Source organism: Rhodamnia argentea, chromosome 1, assembly GCF_020921035.1.
Source record: "Rhodamnia argentea isolate NSW1041297 chromosome 1, ASM2092103v1, whole genome shotgun sequence".
In the NCBI taxonomy this organism is placed as follows: Eukaryota; Viridiplantae; Streptophyta; class Magnoliopsida; order Myrtales; family Myrtaceae; genus Rhodamnia; species Rhodamnia argentea.
In genome coordinates, this window is record NC_063150.1 from 1,200,310 (window position 1) to 1,218,623 (window position 18,314).

At 40.3% G+C, this 18,314-nt stretch overlaps 3 protein-coding genes across 4 annotated transcripts; 1 reads left to right on the forward strand and 2 right to left on the reverse strand.

The window, feature by feature from the left end:
• The first annotated feature begins 2,856 nt into the window (after positions 1-2,856).
• Positions 2,857-10,170, forward strand: LOC115745302 (aspartic proteinase 39). Its single transcript, XM_030680782.2, has 10 exons — positions 2,857-3,272; positions 3,548-3,677; positions 3,773-4,020; positions 4,839-5,066; positions 5,760-5,922; positions 6,005-6,078; positions 6,472-6,559; positions 7,764-7,839; positions 9,277-9,348; positions 9,673-10,170. The coding sequence occupies exons 1-10, from the start codon at positions 3,052-3,054 to the stop codon at positions 9,831-9,833; spliced, it is 1,461 nt and encodes a 486-aa protein (XP_030536642.1). The 5' UTR covers positions 2,857-3,051; the 3' UTR covers positions 9,834-10,170.
• A 300-nt stretch (positions 10,171-10,470) lies between these two features.
• Positions 10,471-11,316, reverse strand: LOC115745282 (uncharacterized protein At1g05835; the record flags this gene model as incomplete). The annotated part of the gene is made up of 2 exons (XM_030680745.2): positions 10,471-11,032; positions 11,157-11,316. Coding segments are annotated over 2 exons (468 nt in total), but the record flags the coding sequence as incomplete, so codon positions are not given.
• A 992-nt stretch (positions 11,317-12,308) lies between these two features.
• LOC115745281 (probable protein phosphatase 2C 33) lies at positions 12,309-16,963 on the reverse strand. 2 transcript variants are annotated; one of them, XM_048274568.1, is made up of 7 exons: positions 16,939-16,963; positions 16,490-16,787; positions 15,929-16,330; positions 14,819-15,205; positions 14,542-14,659; positions 13,588-13,811; positions 12,309-12,994 (listed from the first exon to the last, which is right to left on the reverse strand). In XM_048274568.1, the coding sequence occupies exons 3-7, from the start codon at positions 16,181-16,183 to the stop codon at positions 12,755-12,757; spliced, it is 1,224 nt and encodes a 407-aa protein (XP_048130525.1). In that variant the 5' UTR covers positions 16,184-16,330; positions 16,490-16,787; positions 16,939-16,963; the 3' UTR covers positions 12,309-12,754. The 2 variants fall into 2 exon arrangements, with proteins under 2 accessions (XP_048130525.1, XP_030536603.2); XM_030680743.2 differs by lacking the exon at positions 16,939-16,963 and having other exon boundaries at positions 16,490-16,883.
• Between the last annotated feature and the right edge of the window lie 1,351 nt (positions 16,964-18,314).

An 18,314-nucleotide genomic window follows, 5' to 3' on the forward strand; every position in this document is an offset into this window, starting at 1 on the left:
GATTTTCGGTAGCAACGAGGATTTATCTACTGACCAGCAGCGTATTCATGCATTTAACCCTTAAATGTACTTCTGTTCAAACTAATCCATATTGGTTGCAGGGACTTCGAGAGGTTCAAACTAATCCATCGACGAAGCGTTCAGCTCACGGTTGGTCCGGATCAAGGCCTTGGGGCTGTCTTTGGCGGTGCATTTGTTAGGAAGTCGACTAGAGGGTTCATCAAGGTGTCCACTGCGAAAAATTACCAAAAAAAGTCCTGAACTTATTGTGATTGTGCCTCTTAAACTTTTTCGTTTTTGCCAATTTAGTCCTTCTTGCTAATTTTAATTGAAAATCGCTGACATAGATACCGGCCGACGCTGACATTGACCAATTTTTAATAATATTTTAAATTTTTGAAATTCAATTGTTTATTTTTAGATTTTATTTATTTATAAAATTTGAAAAATACTAAATTGTTATTAAAAATTAGCTATGTCGATGCCAGCCGATGGCAAGGTTAGCGATTTTCTACCAAAGTTGATCAAAAGGATTGAATTGGCAAATGGTTTAAGATTGAATTGACATAATAAAAGTTTATGACTAGATGTCTTAAGATTTGTTCACTTCGACAAAGTTGGAAAATGTTGAGCTTCGATTTGAAGCTTGATTCGTTATTTGGACATCCTCGATGCTGGTTTTGTTTTTATTCCCCGGCATTTCTTTTTTAATTCGCACAATACTTACTGTACAACTTTAATCATTTCATGCATGTCTTTAATATAAGAACCAAAAAGTCAAAAAAAAAATCTAATTTTAAGAAATAGCATGCTATTACATTCTATATCTGCATCACGTTGCTTACAGTTAGAAATCATGCACTGCATAATTACCCATTTGCGTGCATTCATTCTGGAAATCATATAAAATTAGGGTCCATAAATTATACTTTATTCACTTTTAGGTGAATCTTTTTTGCGATAGTTAATCATGCATCATATAAAATAGGAAGCATGTTCCTTACCAAAAAAAAAAAAAAAAAATAGGAAGCATGTAACTTTAGGAAATTGCATCCTGGGAATTTTAGGATAGTTTCCTTCAATTTTAAAAAACATATGTATATGTCCATGTCAGATAATATTTATGCTTAGTTACCTAATCTTTACATGTCATTCTGGCTAGATATTATTTTAAGTATCATAAATTAACTTTTAGAAATTTGCATGCTAAGTATACTCCATGTTTTCTTCTAACATTTGCATTTAAGGAAAGTGATTTTCCATTGGCAAGCATAGCATTCCATCTAAGGCCAGTGACATTTATTTGCGATTTTTAGAATTAGTGGAGTATTTTAGAATTCATGTCCATGGGAAAATAACCAAAAAAATGCTTGTTCCAATTTAGTTCTAAAACTTTTAATTTGTTGAAATTTTGGCCAATAATTTGTCAATTTTAGTCACAAACCTTTCAATTGTGTCAATTTAATTCTAAATCTCTTGACAATTTGTCAATTTAGTCATTTTGATCGGTCGAAAATAGCCGACATGGTAGTCTAATTAGTGTTTTCTATCGTATGTGACATGGTCGATATGGCCGATGTTGGCATGGATAATTTTTCTTAATTTTTTAATTTTTTTTCCTCTTCTTTTCCAACCTTGGCCCGATGCGGGCATCATGGTGAAAAAAGCATAGAGAAAATAATAATATAAAATTGAGAAATAAAAATCAAAAGAACTAAATTTTAGAAAAATTATCCATATTAATACCTGTTGTATCATGCAAGACGATTGGCGATGATTAGATTGTCACATCAGTGTTTTCCGACTAAAATTGGTAAATCGTCAAAGGTTCATGAATAAATTGGCATAATTAAAAGGTTTAAGACTAAATTGATAAAATATCAAAAAATTTATGACTGAATTGACCAAATTAAAAGCTATTCGATTGAATTAGCATAAATATAATATGTTTGTATTTTTTTTTTCATAATTTTCCTTTTCCATGCACATTAAATTTTGTTTGCATGGTTGCCCTAGCTCATTTTAGGAAATGTGGAATATTTAGTTTCCTCTTTGGACATTGTCGCGAATGGAGGTTCTGCCTTACTATTATTAATTCCATTCACTGCATTACATTCATTGTTTATGTTCATGTCTATCCATGTTGAGAAATTCAAATCGACCAAATTTACATGTTGGGCCTTTCATGAAAAGAGAAGAACGGTACCAATCCATGAGCTTTAGTTTAATTTAAACTTAATTAAGTTCTTGTATTTGACCCAAAAGAACTGAATTTCTTGTTACAAGATTCTCTTGTTCGCAGAGGTAAAGAGATCTTCCGTGCTTTACCTGGTTCCTAAGCAGCCTTGTAGATAAGTTAGCGATGATTCAGAAACAATAATGTATTAATGAAAGAAATCAAATTAGGATCAATAGCGTAAGCGTTACCTCGTAAGTGGATTATATACGCTCACCTAATAATCCGTCAGCTCTCTTGGGATTTGCTTAGTGAGGGTCGCGACAAATCCAGATCATTTGTCCATGTGTTTTATAACCCACTTATCTATATACACAGTTCGATCGAGATAATAAAATTTAGGTCAATTGTATCTTAATTTCGGTGATTTCAGATTTTGTAACTTTGAGATAGCGAATATGATAATCGACACGGATTCATCAAGCCCCGATCGACCATCCAAATCCGAAACACAAATAAATAAAAAAGAAATTTGGATCCAATCACAAATCAATTTGTTGGCCCAAAAAAAGGAGTGGATTCAAAGGCCAGCTGACTGGACTTTTTAAAAATGTCATCTTTACGGGTGGGAAGTTGAGATTATGGTCCTACCCATCGTTGAATCTTCCCCACATTTCTCTCTCTCTCTCTTGCAAGCACGAGAAAAAACCATAGTCCAGCACGAAAAACAGAGTCTCCCTCCTATTCTTTCTGTCTCTGTCTCTGTCTCTGTCTCTCTCTCTGCGCGCACAATTCAGAGCCGAGGAGGAGGAACAGGAAGGTGGGGTGGGTCGGCGTATTCAAATCGAATCGAAACTCGGGCGATAAACCCCTCCATGTTACCTGCCCTCTTCTTCCTGACGTGGGTCGTCGCGGCGAGCTCCGGCACCGGCGTTCGCGCCGCCGCAAACTACGGCGTCTTCAGCCTCAAGTACCGGTATTCCGGGCAGGAGAAGTCCCTCAGCGTCCTCAAGGCCCACGACACCCAGCGCCAGCTCCGAATCCTCGCTGGCGTTGATCTGCCCTTGGGCGGCACCGGCCGCCCTGATGCCATCGGGTACGAATTCGGTTCCTCTTTGGCTTGGTTTCTCGTCGAATGGGTTGTTGATTTTGTCCTGGGGTCGACTTCTGTCGTCGTCGTTCATTCTGCCGGGGGTCGTTCTTGTTGACTTCTGCGACTCCCTATTATTTAGCCGATAAAACATGATTTGGTGTGTGTTTTTGCACAAGGGCAGGTAGTGTGTGGATGATCAGAGGGGGCTTAGTTATATATTCGGGTCATTTCCATTTCATTTGGCGGGGAAACTGATTTCGTGGTCTGGATTCTATTAGGCTTTATTATGCAAAAATCGGGATTGGAACCCCTGCAAAGGACTACTATGTACAAATTGATACGGGGAGTGATCTCATGTGGGTTAATTGTATTCAGTGCAGAGAGTGCCCCAGAAGAAGCTCCCTTGGTGTACGTAAATGCTTTCAGCTCGTAGTTGTTCCTTTGTTCTAGTCTTTCTTGACTCAACGATTCTTTGATCTTATTCATTGTCTTTATTCTATTAGATAGACCTCACGCTGTATGATATAGAGGACTCGGACACTGGTAAACTGGTCTCCTGTGATAACCCGTTTTGCGTAGAGATTAGTGGAGGTCCCTTGTCAGGTTGCACTGCTAATATGTCTTGTCCATATATTGAGATATATGGCGATGGGAGCTCCACCGCTGGATACTTTGTGAAGGATGTGGTACAATATGCTCAGGTATCTGGAGATCTCCGGACAACAACTGCAAATGGAAGCGTTATATTCGGGTCAGTTTCATCTTCCCCGTAATTTGATCATTGTGTAAGTAATAAGCTATTACGGTTATTGGTCCTTCAGCTGGATAGGAGCATCATATGCCATGATTTCCTGAACTTGTTACTAGGTGAGGGGTCCTCGCTACATAATAATTAATGGTTTACTTTGATGCGTATTCAATGACTGACTGCATTTTCCTAGTCTTGGGAGATACCATATTGGTGGCAGATCGAGGTAGCAAATTATTCACGTGCATTGTCTTTTCTATGAAGTATGGAAAATATATTTCAGGACAGGTCCCCTTGTCTTTGATGGTTGTGGAAATCATTCTACGTGAAAGTTCAATAAATCTTTAGGAATAGGGGTTTGGCTTTCTTCAGCTGACGCCTTAGATTCTGTCTGTTTTTAGCTGAAAGCATACTCTAGTTCTTAAAAATCAGTTATTCTGAAGCATGCCTCTTTTGTACAGGGCTGTAACCCTTCAGTACCTTTTAATGAATTTTTCCTTAACATTAAAAGAAGAATGTGTCTTCTGTTTTTGTGCTTCTGTAACTAATTGACTGTTGACTTGTAATTGAAGCAAGTGAGGCGGATGTATACTTTTGCTTTCTGAACTACCTGTCTTAGTACCATTGTACGTATAGTGGCATATATCAGGAAAAATATCATAAGTCAGGGCTATCAGGGGAAAAAGTAGCAATTGACCGAGTGTTTTGGTGGGTGGTGTGTGGAGGGATATTACATATAAATTACAGTGAGAAATTTGTTGAATGGTCTAATACATGTCCATTTCAGTCTTTAAAATGGTTTTGCTGCTTGTGACATATAGGTGTGGTGAGAGACAATCTGGAGATTTAGGTTCAGATAATGAAGAGGCACTTGATGGAATCCTTGGTTTTGGAAAAACAAATTCATCAATGATTTCACAGCTAGCTTCATCTGGAGATGTCAAAAAGACGTTTGCTCACTGTTTAGATGGTACGAATGGTGGTGGTATCTTTGCTATTGGGCACGTTGTTCAACCAAAAGTGAATACAACACCTATGGTTCCCGACCAGTATGTTTTCTTCTCCTTTTTCATTTTGGGTGTTTTAATGCATTTCCAAGTTGCATATCCTTTAAAATGTCTTCGTTTGGGTCATACTTTTCTGTTTGAGTGGTTTCCTCCTTTATACTAGTTCCTTTGTATTAAATTGTTTAACGTCTCTGTATTACTCTTAGTATCACCGGCCAAAAAACCCCTGATATTTGTGGAAATTTTTGTCCTTGTCCAAATTTTCAGTCTTGCCGATTTAATTTAATTGAAAAGGTAACTCTAGAAGGACTTCTCATTTTGGTACTACGATCACTTGGCACATATATGATGTGAAAGCAATTGTTAAAAGTCTAGAACAGTTGCATTAGCATAATTCTAGTGTCCTGGCCCTGGGCAAGAATTTGCCCCGACTTTTGTGGACCATAGTTTCTTACCCAAGTGGAGTCATGAGGCTCACTGTTTGTGTGCCATCTGCCAGTTCAATCTTGTAACGATAGAATTGATCTGCTGTGCTCAAGCCCACCCTGATATCAGATAAGAATGGAGTTCGTACAGGTTTACTCAGTTTCCTTGGAAGAAGTTTGTCTTGCTATAAATACCCTGTTATGCCATTGATATTGCTTATGGTGTTTCTGGATGCCAACTTTAGTCCAGTAATTTTAACACATGCTAAGTCCAGTTCATGTAATGTAATCTGTTCTGTAATATTTACAGGCCACATTACAGTGTCAACATGACTGCAGTTCAGGTCGGTCTTGAGTTCCTAAATCTTACAACAGATGTGTTTGAGATAGGAGACCGGAAGGGCACCATACTTGACAGTGGTACAACCTTGGCCTACCTTCCAGAAATTATCTATGAGCCTTTAGTAAGCAAGGTCGGTGGTATACCGGGATGTCGATGTTCAGTAATCTCCCATATTGCTCACTTTGATGTATTTGTGCCTTTTTGGTTTTCAGATTATTGCTCAGCAGCCTGATTTGAAGGTCCACACGGTTCGTGATGAATACACTTGCTTCCAATATTCAGAGAGGTATAGTGTACCAATAGTCACATTGTATTGATCCATCGTTCAGAAAAGGCATTTTGTGGTTATATATGTTGCATCTGAGTTTATAAATGTTTTTGCACTGTAAAGGGATTTTATGGGTCAGGAACCTGCATAGTGCTTTCGCTGTTCATTTAACTGCCCAACATAGATTCACAGGCATGAAAGAAGAGAAAAGATTATGGTGTCAAAGCTCTTTTTTTATTGGGAAAGAGTTTCCAGGGGATGTAATCTTATGTCAGTAGTATTCTCATGATCTGGACATTCATTTAACTGCCCAACATAGATGCCTTTACGTGGTGGCATCATCATGCAGCTTTTACCTTTTATTGCGCGATCACTATATGATCTCATTCATGTATGTTTCTCCTGTTGCAGCGTTGATGAAGGATTTCCTAATGTCACTTTTCATTTTGAAAATTCGCTCTCTCTGAATGTTCATCCTCATGAATATCTATTTCCTTATGTGAGTATGATGACCTACAATCTCTGCATGCTTATTGTATCTCAGCATTTACCTGTTTAATGATGCCTTGCCTTAGTTTGAATGTTGATATGTTCAACTGTTTGTTGTACTATAAAGGGTCTATAACCTTATTTACTATAGGGAAGTACAGGGACTATGGGTCATGATTCTTCTTGGAGTAAGATAAATGACTTTTAACATTGATGTCATGGAGGTCCTTGATAGTTGATATTCTAATAACGAATTTGGTTAATCACTTTCAGTTTGTTGCTTATATTATGAAAATAGAAATTTTGTGAAGTTTTCCAAAATAAAACAAGGCCAAAGCTGCCAGGGATCTGGGACTCGTGTCATTCTATATTGTTAGTCCTACTTTTCTGTATATGTCACTTACTGGTAGTTATAAAGTAGTCCGGAAGTAAATGCAAAAGGATCTCTGAAATGTCGGGGAGCATTGAGCTGTTGACCCTGTCTCCTCCTGTGTCGTTATGGCAAGAGCCCATCTCTTGTGGCAACTAGAGCTGGTGGAGCTCATGGTAACAATTTGTTCGTTTGGAGGAAGGAAGAGATTCCTTGGTTATGTAGGAGCAGGACCAATTTTTAGCACTTTAGAGCTGGTCTTAAAAGGGATCCATTGAGGAGCTCTGATCTTCATGGAGATTAATAGGACAGGGATGTATCTACTTTCTAACTATTTAGTCACTTCGACACTCCGAATGTTTTTGTGCATAGTTGGTAAATAATGCTGCTGACGGCACATCCAAGCGTACACCCCGCTTTGAGACAAACTAATAATGAAAAACTGAATATTTGCCTTGAAGGGAATTAGGGAAAGTAAAAAAATTAGGGGGTTAATGGGTGAATAAGATGGATCAATTTCATGATAATTTATAGTAAATGACAGGTATATAATTTATCATCGTGGCTTGCACCTAAATTTGTTCAACTTTCACTGCCATTCAATATGCAAGCAGGACACTAACAAAAGGGATTATACTAATGGACTCTATCGGGTAGGGGCTGAATGAGTTCTCAACCGATGTATAGGACCAAATAGTGTACTTTTCCATTTCCATGATATTTGTTAATTGGGCTAGTGGAAAGATGGGTACGATATCTATTATCTATTCACCTTTCCCATTTTGTGTATCTATATTGAGTTCATTCATTTTAAAGGTTCATTTAACTAATACTGGATTCACAGGAAGGTTTATGGTGCATTGGCTGGCAAAATAGTGGGATGCAGTCTAGTGACAGAAGGAACATGACACTTCTCGGAGGTAAATCAATGTGTAATTTTACACGTCTTCTTACAAAACCCTCATTGACGTATCATCTTTTCTCCTTGAAATTTGATAGTTGGCAAACATTAATCATCAAAGCATTTTCTTGGCTGATAAAAGAGAATTCTCTGTGTAAGATTAGATCCCCTTCCTTGGACACTCGATTTCTGCACCCAGCTGATCTCTACAGTGTAAGCCCTGTGTCTGAGGTATTGTCCCAGAGATGTCTGCGTTAGTTATCCCTATTGTACTAACAAGCAGTTCCTTAAGCCAAAGGACACTTGATTTCTGCCTCCACGTGATCTCCACTAGATAACTCTCACATCTGGGGTATTGATTGTCCCAGAGATGTCAGCATTAATGATCGCTATAGCTGTTACTGACAAGCTCGCTCTCTCTCCCTCTGTTGATGCCTTGTTGGTTCCGCGATTTCTTGGTATACACTGTTGATGCCCATAATGCAGGTTTGAGATTTCAATACCTATAAACCAATGCCTAACTCTGCAATCTTAATTTTGGTTCTGGCAAGGCCTTGGTTTCAATGTTCTAAGAGCACATAAACTTCTGTTGGGAGGAAATAATAGTAGAAGTGGCAATAGCATGCCATCAGTGAGGATGAGAAAGCCTTGAACAGGCACTGCCTGATGAAACTTTCTTTTATGGGCAATTCTGCTTCAGTTTAGAGGCGTGGTCCTCGCAAATCCTCCATGGTTTGCAAGCTGACCTTGTTATACAATTCTTATCAAAATTAACCATCGATCTCTCTATTTGTTAAGGAAGCTCCCTATCATATCAGAGTGTGTGTTGTGGCCAACAGCATGCTTCGCTGTACATCGACAATTCAGATCTTTTTGGTATCCTAGTTTCACCATTTTTCTGCAGCAGTTTATATTTCACCATTTGGCCTTTGACTTGCTTTTCCCAATTGTTTTTTCTGACCTATAATTTGGGTGTAATGCTACTTTGCCCTCTGTGAATTTGTGATTCAGCCTTCTCACTTTCTGAAACTACTTGCTGCTTCCACTTGGGTATTTCAATGGTTAATTGACTTAAATTGTTGCACCTTTCTTATCCTTTACTTGAGACTTCTAGGTCTTTAATCCTGTAAATGTGGTTCGGTTGAGACATGCGACCAGAGTTTTAGGAAGAAAATAAGCTATGGATCATCTTCAGCAGTATTCCTAGGGACTGACATCGTATGCACACCATTGCTTCTTTTATGACAATTAAGAATTTTGTTGTAAGTTAAGTTTAGATACATTAAACACGGAATTTTTTGTACTCAAGGTCAAGAAGCCTGATATCTTGTTCGGTCCATCACTGTGCTGCCGTGGACAATGCCATTCCATATTTTCACTGTCAAATGCTGTTATAGCAGTTCTTTTCCCATATTACGTAAAGAATCTATGCTAAGCTTCATGTGCTACTTTGCAGATTTAGTGCTTTCAAATAAGCTTGTTGTGTATGATCTGGAAAACCAGGTCATTGGATGGACAGAGTATAACTGTAAGTACCATGTCAGTTTTCCACTGTTGTTTATGGATCGTTTCTTTGTTCCACTATGTTTCCATCGAACTCGTATAAGGGTAGGAATATTCTAGTACTCTCAAATTGTAGGTCAGATTTGGATGTTAAGGTCTAAATTGGACCACTGAACAAGAAGCATTTGCTTTTACATGCTATCCTTTTAACCCAAAGGTCTCCTTCCTTGTTCGTGTGTGGTTATATGGGAACAAAAAACCTTGGACATTACTATCATCAATGATTCTAGAGAACTTAAGGTTAATGAGCAACTATTCCTGTTTCTTGATCTATTGTTGTTTCTTTCAGGCTCTTCAAGCATTAAGCTGCAAGATGAACACAGTGGAACTGTACATTTAGTAGGTTCCCATTACATTTCCTCCGAAAGCCCTTCCTGTGATGTAACGGCGTTGGTCGCCTTCATTTTACTAATGACGCTGCTGCAGATATTCATATACCAAAACATGTGAGAGTCAATCGATTAAAGGCGAAAGTTTACGTATAGAGAAGATTGTTAAACTGATTACACAACTATGAAGTAGGCACTCTCGACGGTTGGGAGTGATCATGGTTTGCCCAAGCATCCTAGGATACTGTAGTGTGTCACTTTGGGTTGATAATTTTTGTTCCCAAAGTGAAAATCTTATATTCCCCACAGCTAATGCATGTATAGTCTCTCTCTCTCTCTCTCTCTCTCTCTCTCTCATATGTGCAAACAATTCTGTGAAAGGCCTAGTAAACCAAATATAGACAGTCCTCTCTGATATAAGTTCTACTGAAGTGATATGTGTTGGAAATTTTTGCTTGCGATCTCTTGAACTTTCTATTAAACTGAACTTGCAAAAAATGGTTAGGACTTGTTTTGTATATCACTTTTCCTTCGAGCCCAAAATATGGTCGGTTGTTTGGGTTCCTTAATTACACTGTAATTTATTAAGATCAGGCTGGAAGATCCGGTGCTGGTGGTGCACAAATGCCTTGGTCTTTCTATTGAATCTGACCCTTCTGTATTTTCAGAGCGGGAGAAAACTGAAATTTAAGGCACAAATGAAGCTCAAGCTGTAGTTTTGTCATATGAAAACTCTTTCCGATATGTCATTCACCAATGTTAATATCATACTCGTTAGCATTGATCCTTCTCTGTGCATCTACTAGTCAAGTTCCTGCATCTCATTTTTGTTTGTGATCCTTCTGGGGACCAGAGGTGATCAATACCGGCCAAGCTATTGTTCGAACGTTACTACTCACAGATGATAAGGCCGGAGTTGCATTATCGTTATTGATCTCAAACTATTGGCTGGATTTTGCGTACGCTGGATTACATTAGGCTATAACAAGAGAGATGCGAGCTGAACCAAGCCTCACTCGCATTGGAAATCCCAAGAACTAGGGTTCAAAGAATACTTGGGGTGTGAGTAGGTGAAGGAGACCTGTTGGAGGGGCGGCAACGGCAAGCCTCCGCCGACCACACAGTCGTTGCGATCCACCACCTTGAGCAGCCTCGGGCTGACCAAGGACTGGTCGAAGCTCCCGCAGTGAATGTGCATGTCAATGACCGGACACATGGGGCAGTTGTTTCGCACTTCGACCCTGAACTTGGGAGGATCTCCGAATCCAACTTGAGTCTGCTTCACAGTCGGGCCGTTGGCGGTGCACTTGGCTCCCGATCCTGACACAAACGAAACAGTTAGCATGAACGAGGTGACAATGTAACATGCGATATCAACGAATGTCGTCGATGCGTGCGTTCGTGCCGCACAAGCAGAGAGAGAGAGAGAGAGAGAGAGAGAGACCAAAATGAAGGAGGGTGGAGAAGGAGAGGAGGAGCCAGGGAAGGAGAGCGAAGGATGCAAGGGTTGTCATGTTGAGCGACCCACAGAGAGAGAGAGAGGGGGAGAGAGAGAGAGAGAGATGAAGGCTGCTCGTTCTAATAGCACAGAGGGAGCAGGTTTGGTCACATAGTCAAAGTTGAGAAGCAAAAGAAGATGTGCCTGCCATTGCCAATAATTCATTCCCCTGCAAAAGAAGATGCGCCTGCAAGTCCCAGCCATGGCCCTCTCTCTCTCTCTCTCTCTCAGAGTCACATGCTCTGGTACACCATTGGAGTGGCAAGTTCACGAGACCCAAGTACGAAGGGGACAGGTCGTGCCAAAAGGAGGCACGCCAGAAAAAGGTATTTGCATCTCTAATCTAATTGGTGCCTTTTTCTGTCTTCCAAAGTGATATTGTCAGATGCACAAATTTCGGGCGTCGGGAAATATTTTTCTGCAAATCATAGAGAACAGAAAATTCGCCGGGCCTTTGCCTTACGATAAGTTTGTAGTTTGTAAGTCGTCATTAGTCTCGAGCGAACTCACGATGGGTCTGTGGTTTTTGTGGATTCGGGGACCGAATCTGCCCCAAAATTCTCTTTATTTTCGTGCGCGAAATCGACCCTACCGCATTTTCTTGTTCTCATGCAACATAATTCCAGTGGCTAAAAAGCCCAAGCCAAATCCACCCAAGTCCTAGCATTTCGAGAGAGTACATTGTTCAAACCGCCGCCACCGCCGCCGCTGCCACCTGAGGGTCTTTCCCTATCTCGATCGCAATTATACAACCATCTCTACATAGCTGAATCCCAACATCCGAAGGAAGGGATCATCCCGAAGACCGTGAAACGCGCTCATCGCGACCGTGGACCGAACCATAATTCGCCTAAACCCACCTCGCATCATCTCTCTCTTGTTTTCTCTTTTCTTCTTTGCTTTCTGGGCTACAGTAAGAAACAACAACCTCGGGTCGTATCTTCAACAAGCGAACGTTATCTAACAACCTTAAAAAAGATAAGGAAGACACGTCCGAACGGGAGAACCGCAACTAATGTTTTATCCAAAACAAAGTGAAACATATAGTAGGAAAGAGTGAAGACAAATAACGACAACCATGACACGTAAGACATCAAATCCGAAACAAAAGATATCACTTTCAATAGTTCCACTTCCCAATAACTTCTTCAAACGAAAAATTACAGGAGAAACCAAATGAAGGCCAAACGGGAACAAGAAGCCAGCCGACCCAGGACAAAAACAAAGGCCAGTGCCACCTCCCAAAACCAATAATTCACAAAAACCCCCCACCCCAAATTATGAAACAAAAAAAAAAAAAGAGAAGAAAAAGTCCTCCATCCTCACTTTCTTCATGTATGAATACAACTGGTGAAAGAATCAAGTAAGATATTGAAGAATTCTATTTACTGATGAAGAATAATCAAGATCATCAGATTGCTGACCTTGAAACACCATATCCAAAGAGCCACTTAGAGGGGCAGGCCTCAGATGATGTTGAAACCCCCGCTTGTCTCTTTGACATAAAACTTTTTGAGGCCTACTCACCACAGGGCCTACCACTTTCAAGAGTTGTTCTCTTGAGGTGATGCTATTTGCTCCTTGGATGCGGGTTGGGTGCTAGCGCAACTGCTCGAATTTGAATTGAGGAAGAGGCAAACCACAGCGCAGTCGTCGACCTTGGCATATGGATACTTAAGTCTCCAAGTTCGAACGGCTGTCTCAACTAGGGTTCTTGCAGCAATCGACCTCGGTGCCGAGGCTACTATGTCTACAACTTCCTTGTTTGAGAGGACGTCCCAAATCTGTTGAAAGAGGCAAGGCAGCAACAACACGAGTCATTTAAACATGAGCCCCGACTACCTGAACTTTCGAGTACACAAAGCCACATTCTCTCTCAGGTTCCATTTGGTAATTTCCATTGGATGTACAATTATGTTAACTTAGAGGTATAAAGAAAATAACCATAAAAAAAAATTGACGCTAAAGCCAGTAGACGAAGCTTACATTCATCCAGTGCAAAGATAAGATGCCTGTAATGAAACATCTGCCTAAGAAGAACATCTCCCACAAATGCATGCATAATGTACAAGGTCAAAGTTGCTTCTCTTTTTATGAAATGGAGCTCAATAGTCAATCCTCTAAAGGTCATTATGACATATTAAAGATCGTATTTTCATACTATAGTAATACCTCCTTTAGGCATCCCCACTCCATTTTAAGAATGTGTTTCCATCTCAAGACTGAATATAGTGGATATGCTTTCTTGACACACCCATGGACATAATGAACCAAATTAGGAGAAGATAAAAGGCTTCATTCCCTAGAATCTGAGAGCATGTAGTTTTCTTTGCATCACTCACAATATCATAATAATAAAAATCGGCAGACTTCTTACCCCATCAGTGGCCAACACTACAAATTCATCCATATCAGAGAGGCGTCGATAAGAAATCTCAGGCACGGAAATCAAACCAAAGTCTTTAAGGCAGAAGTCTCCAAATGCTCGAGCCATGGCAAGGCCAGGAGATTCACAGTTGGGAAGCCATACTCTCGCAACCTCAGGTTCGTTTTGTAGAGCAAAAACTCTCCCTCTACACAGCCTGATTCTCTCTAATTCTCCTGTAAGACGAAAAGACACAATGTGAAAGGTGCACATCTTGTAAACTGGAAATTGAATTTCCTTTGCCCAACACTATATATTGCAGAACCTATTATCAAGGAACACAAGATGGGAAGCTCGTCACAGAGCAACATGTTCACAAAAGCATCCTAAACCAGATCAATATCTCCAAAGTCTTAAGCTAAATAAGAAAATCATGAAGCTTTTAAAGCGCAAATCTCCGAAAAATTCCTCTGTGAAAATCCTCCCCTCCTCTAATGATCTCATATGAGGACAATCATTTCTTAGACATCTGACAGAATTCACATTAGGGAAATAGCATACCATGGAATCTGAACAAGCAATACTGCCCAAGAAAGCTTTGTAACCCGCACTTATAATCGCATTTTGTAACATCCAAAACCTAGAAACAGCTTAAACACATGTTAATGTGCCTAATTCCTCTCATATCAGACATCTATTTTATCTATGTCTATTAGACTCCAACTTTTCACAAAACACGAAAGTTCAGTGACAACATTGGGCCAACCTAACAGTATCGTATGAACTTCTGACAACATGTCTGCCTTTCACATATATGCATAACAAGGAATGTGAGACAAAGACAACAGTTTGAGGAAAAGAAGAGCAGAAAGTACAACTCCTGGTAGTCAATGTTGTAGCAAAATTGCAACGGTATGGTCCAAGAACATTTGAGAGAGGGAGGGAGGGAGGGAGGGAGGGAGCTACTTGGGAGATCCGGTTTGAGGTCTACAGTCAACTGGACAGCAATCAGAGAGTTATTTTTGTCTCTGGTACCCAGTACAGCTCTGGAATCCCCAACATTTCCGATCAGAAGATCATGACCCTGCAATGTCAAAACAAAGTGGAAACTTGAGTAAATGATTAAAGGGGAAAAGATCAGACGATGGTAGATGGCTATCGCCCAATAAGCTTCTCAACCTAATTGAAAGTGAACTGACCACATATGACATGCGTATTCTTGACGGCAAATACTTTAACTTACCTGTTTGACCAAGGCTATTGCAGTTGTCCCACTGCAATAGCAATCTATCTGTGGGTGAAGTTTTAGCTCTTTATCCATTACCTTAAAGGCCTTCAAGAATGACTCCTTCAATGTGAGAATAGTATCAGAATGACTCTCACTCTGCTCATGGTTTGGAAAGGTCTTCACATCCTCGACAGTCTTTATTGAAGTCTGTTCTGAGTTCATACTTCCTATGGCCCTGCAGCTGATATCACTACGCCCATCTGGGCTGCTAACTTTCAATTCCCATTGGGCACTCAATTTCAAGGGGAGAGAATCCCTAACCTTCTTAGCTACCATATGGCCAAATGGACCATGGCCATCAAAAACACCACAAAATGTAGTATCTGCCTTGGAGCCGAAATTCTGCGGAGAAAGTATAATTAGAGGTGAAATCTAGGGAAAGAATTCAAAAAGAAATTTAGTATATATCTATCAACACATATTATTGGATCTGCTCACTTCATTTATCAAAGGCCTTTAACTTACCACTAGGCAGCTGTCAACAATAATAACCATCAATACTTCTTTTTCAATACATCTCCCCAGAAGCCATACTAGACAGTGAGGTGCGTATCTAAGAGTGAGTTCACTTTTTACAACACAGAGTATCTACATGAAAGTTACCTTAAAGAGGATCGAGTACAAATTGAGACATAAATACAGGACTTGTTTGCAGCATGTCTAGAGCACATAATCCAGTATTCTGTAATTAAAATCAGGCTAACTATACCGAGTCCCAGCACAATGTCAAGCATTTACTTGCATAATTTATTGGTGATAGTTTCTCTATAATTTAAATTCCCCACAAATAACGCGAGAAACCACACAAAACAATGGCAAAATTGTTGTCCAGAGGTAATATTCTCACAGCAATGAGTTATAAGCCAACCTCATCTCTTTTGTACACTTCAATCTTGCCCATCTTTGATTCTATATGCTACTAAATTTCAATGATCCAAAACATAATAGCACCAAATATTTGGAACTGGATTCAAAGTCTGAATATCGACAAGAAGAGGTTAACACTAGGTTCAGAAAGGTTAATCTTAAAGATTAACAAAGTAAACTGTCGGTGGACTAACGAACCTCCCAAACAATCATAGCATCCTGGTTAACCCCTTTCTTGCCTTGCTTGGTGAATAGAGATGCCACGTCGGTCGACCCGTTCAAAAACATCCTTCCAGGAATCCGGTGCAGCCACATCTCCATGTTTGACTCGAACGAGAAATTCCTCCTCATCTGCCTCTTCCGAGACGAGCTCTTCGCCTTCGTGCTGCCTGATGAAGATTCCGGGGCATAGGGGACCGAGCTCCCCCCTGCCCCGGACAGGCACGAACCCATCCCCAACGAAACAGCCCTGCAAATGTTCAGCAAGCACTCCAGTCCTACCAAACAATCTGCATCAGAGCCCCGACGTATCTCCACTATCGCCTTATTCGTCGCCGTTTTGGCTCCGTGGAAGAATCAATCAATCCCCAAGTTTACTATCTACAGCCAATCAACAACATACAACCATCAAGCCATAATCTTTAGGGTTACCAACAGAATAAACGAATAAAACACAGACCCACCAGAGCCGCGCGAAGAACACCATTACACAAAAGAACGACAAAAATCAAAGATTTTGCAATGAAACCCACTAATTACCAGGAGATTCGAGGACGAAAACTGCCAGGCCTCTTCCTCGGACCAGACGAGAAAAAAGATTGGTAAAGAAACACCGGACCGAATCGGAGAAACGGCCGGGCGGAGCCAAAAATGATCAAAAAAATGGGATCGACGACAATTCGGAAAGCACCCGGATTTCTTCTCGCGGTCGTCAATCCCGTTCCATTAATGGGGTTGGGACGGGTTTCGCCAACCGTGAAGCTATCGGGTTGCCGGTCTCCGCGGAAGACGATGAAACAGTGGGAGGACGAAGGAGTCTATGGCGTCTAGGATTGGACTGAAAGAGAGAGAGAGAGAGAGAGAGAGAGAGAGGAGACGGATAAAATTGCCTCGATCCGAAGGAAGAAGATTAAAAAAACTTGATATTGAAGAAAGGATGCTTTAGCGAGGGGAGGAGAGAGAGGCGTGCGATTCTCCAGGATGCTCACCATTTGATCCGATTGGTTCTCCGAATACGGGCCCCACGCGCTCTCTCTCTCTCTCTCTATGTTTTGTCGTCTTCAGAGGTTTTCCGCTCCGGACATTATTTGCATTAAGGAAAGCAACACTTGTTGTCCGTTCCGTTAATCGAAACACTGTCTAATTCTTGAATACTGCAAAAAGATATCAACATCGGAGCCTAACCCCGCCACCGATTCTGTATCATTCAAAAGAATTTTAGGGGTTTCGCGGCCGGAGTTTGGACCTCGGAATTTCGAAATACGAAAGCAATACGCGAAATTCGACTTCCGAGAGCACGGTGAATTTCTTTGCGATTTTTTTTTTGCGCTTTCTGTAGTAAAGTTACTCAAATATTTAACCAAAGTTTTACGTGTCACGGGCGCCTCCCTTCGTGGGAAATTGTTCAAGAAACGTGGAATATACCCGACAAATCTTCGTGACTGTGCTTTTATCAGAAATTTCGGAGAGTCGGTTTTTTTAGGCTGGGAAAGAGGGGATTGCGCTACGGTAACAGCCGGGTCAATCACGGAGCCACGTGGGCGGACAGTGTAGCGCCGCGTGGGACCCGCTATTCTGGGTTGACTTGACTACGTAGCAGCCGCCAGCACTGGCTGCCTGACTATTCTTTGGTCGTGTGTGGAATTTTTTTTAACCTTTTCTCAATTTTTTTTTAATTTTTTGGAATAAGTTCAATTATTGGTGTGCGTTTTCTCGTTAGGGATTTTGGGGATTTCCTTAGCAATAGATTGAACGAGTTTAGATATTTTAGAGCAGAGCAAATGTGTAGTTTGTTTATCCAAATTATGTCCTGATTAATCCTACGAGTATCCGAAAATTTATAAGCTCCTTTCAAATTCATCCTATTTCCACGGTAAATTGGACTCTAAACTCTTTATATACCTAGCTAAAATGAAACCCATACGAAGCATGGAACGTCATGAGCAAATAAAAGGACTTAATACTTGATGCATTAATACATCGGGAAGGGCATTACTATACAAACTTATTTGGTAAACTGTATTAACATAACCACTTAGGCTTTATTTATTTTGCGAAAAATGAATGATTTTGAAAATATTTTCCTAAAAAACGATTGTCTATATTGCTCACGAAAATGAGTGAACGAAATATATTTTAATTAGTCACGAAAATATTCAAACATAAATCGTTGTTGATAACGAAACATATATTTTTTCCTATTGAATAATTATTCAAGGCGACAAGAGATTGTTCTTAGGAAAATATTTGTAAAGTCATTCATTTTTTACGAAACAAACAAATCTTGGAGATCAAATGAACAGTGAAACTACGACTTCACACAAGTCGATTGGGATGCCGTGATCTCAGCCTCAGTTGGCATGAT

Bases quoted from the DNA above. Each gene is read 5' to 3' on its own strand.
- LOC115745302 (XM_030680782.2), top strand. From the start codon at position 3,052: ATGTTACCTGCCCTCTTCTTCCTGACGTGGGTCGTCGCGGCGAGCTCC. The intron at 4,021-4,838 runs GTCAGTTTCATC...TGTGACATATAG, and splicing joins AATGGAAGCGTTATATTCGG to GTGTGGTGAGAGACAATCTG. The intron at 7,840-9,276 runs GTAAATCAATGT...GCTACTTTGCAG, and splicing joins GAACATGACACTTCTCGGAG to ATTTAGTGCTTTCAAATAAG.
- LOC115745281 (XM_048274568.1), bottom strand. From the start codon at position 16,183: ATGGGTTCGTGCCTGTCCGGGGCAGGGGGGAGCTCGGTCCCCTATGCC. The intron at 14,660-14,818 runs GTAAGTTAAAGT...TTGACATTGCAG, and splicing joins CAATAGCCTTGGTCAAACAG to GGTCATGATCTTCTGATCGG. The intron at 13,812-14,541 runs GTAGCTCCCTCC...TTCGTCTTACAG, and splicing joins CCTCAAACCGGATCTCCCAA to GAGAATTAGAGAGAATCAGG.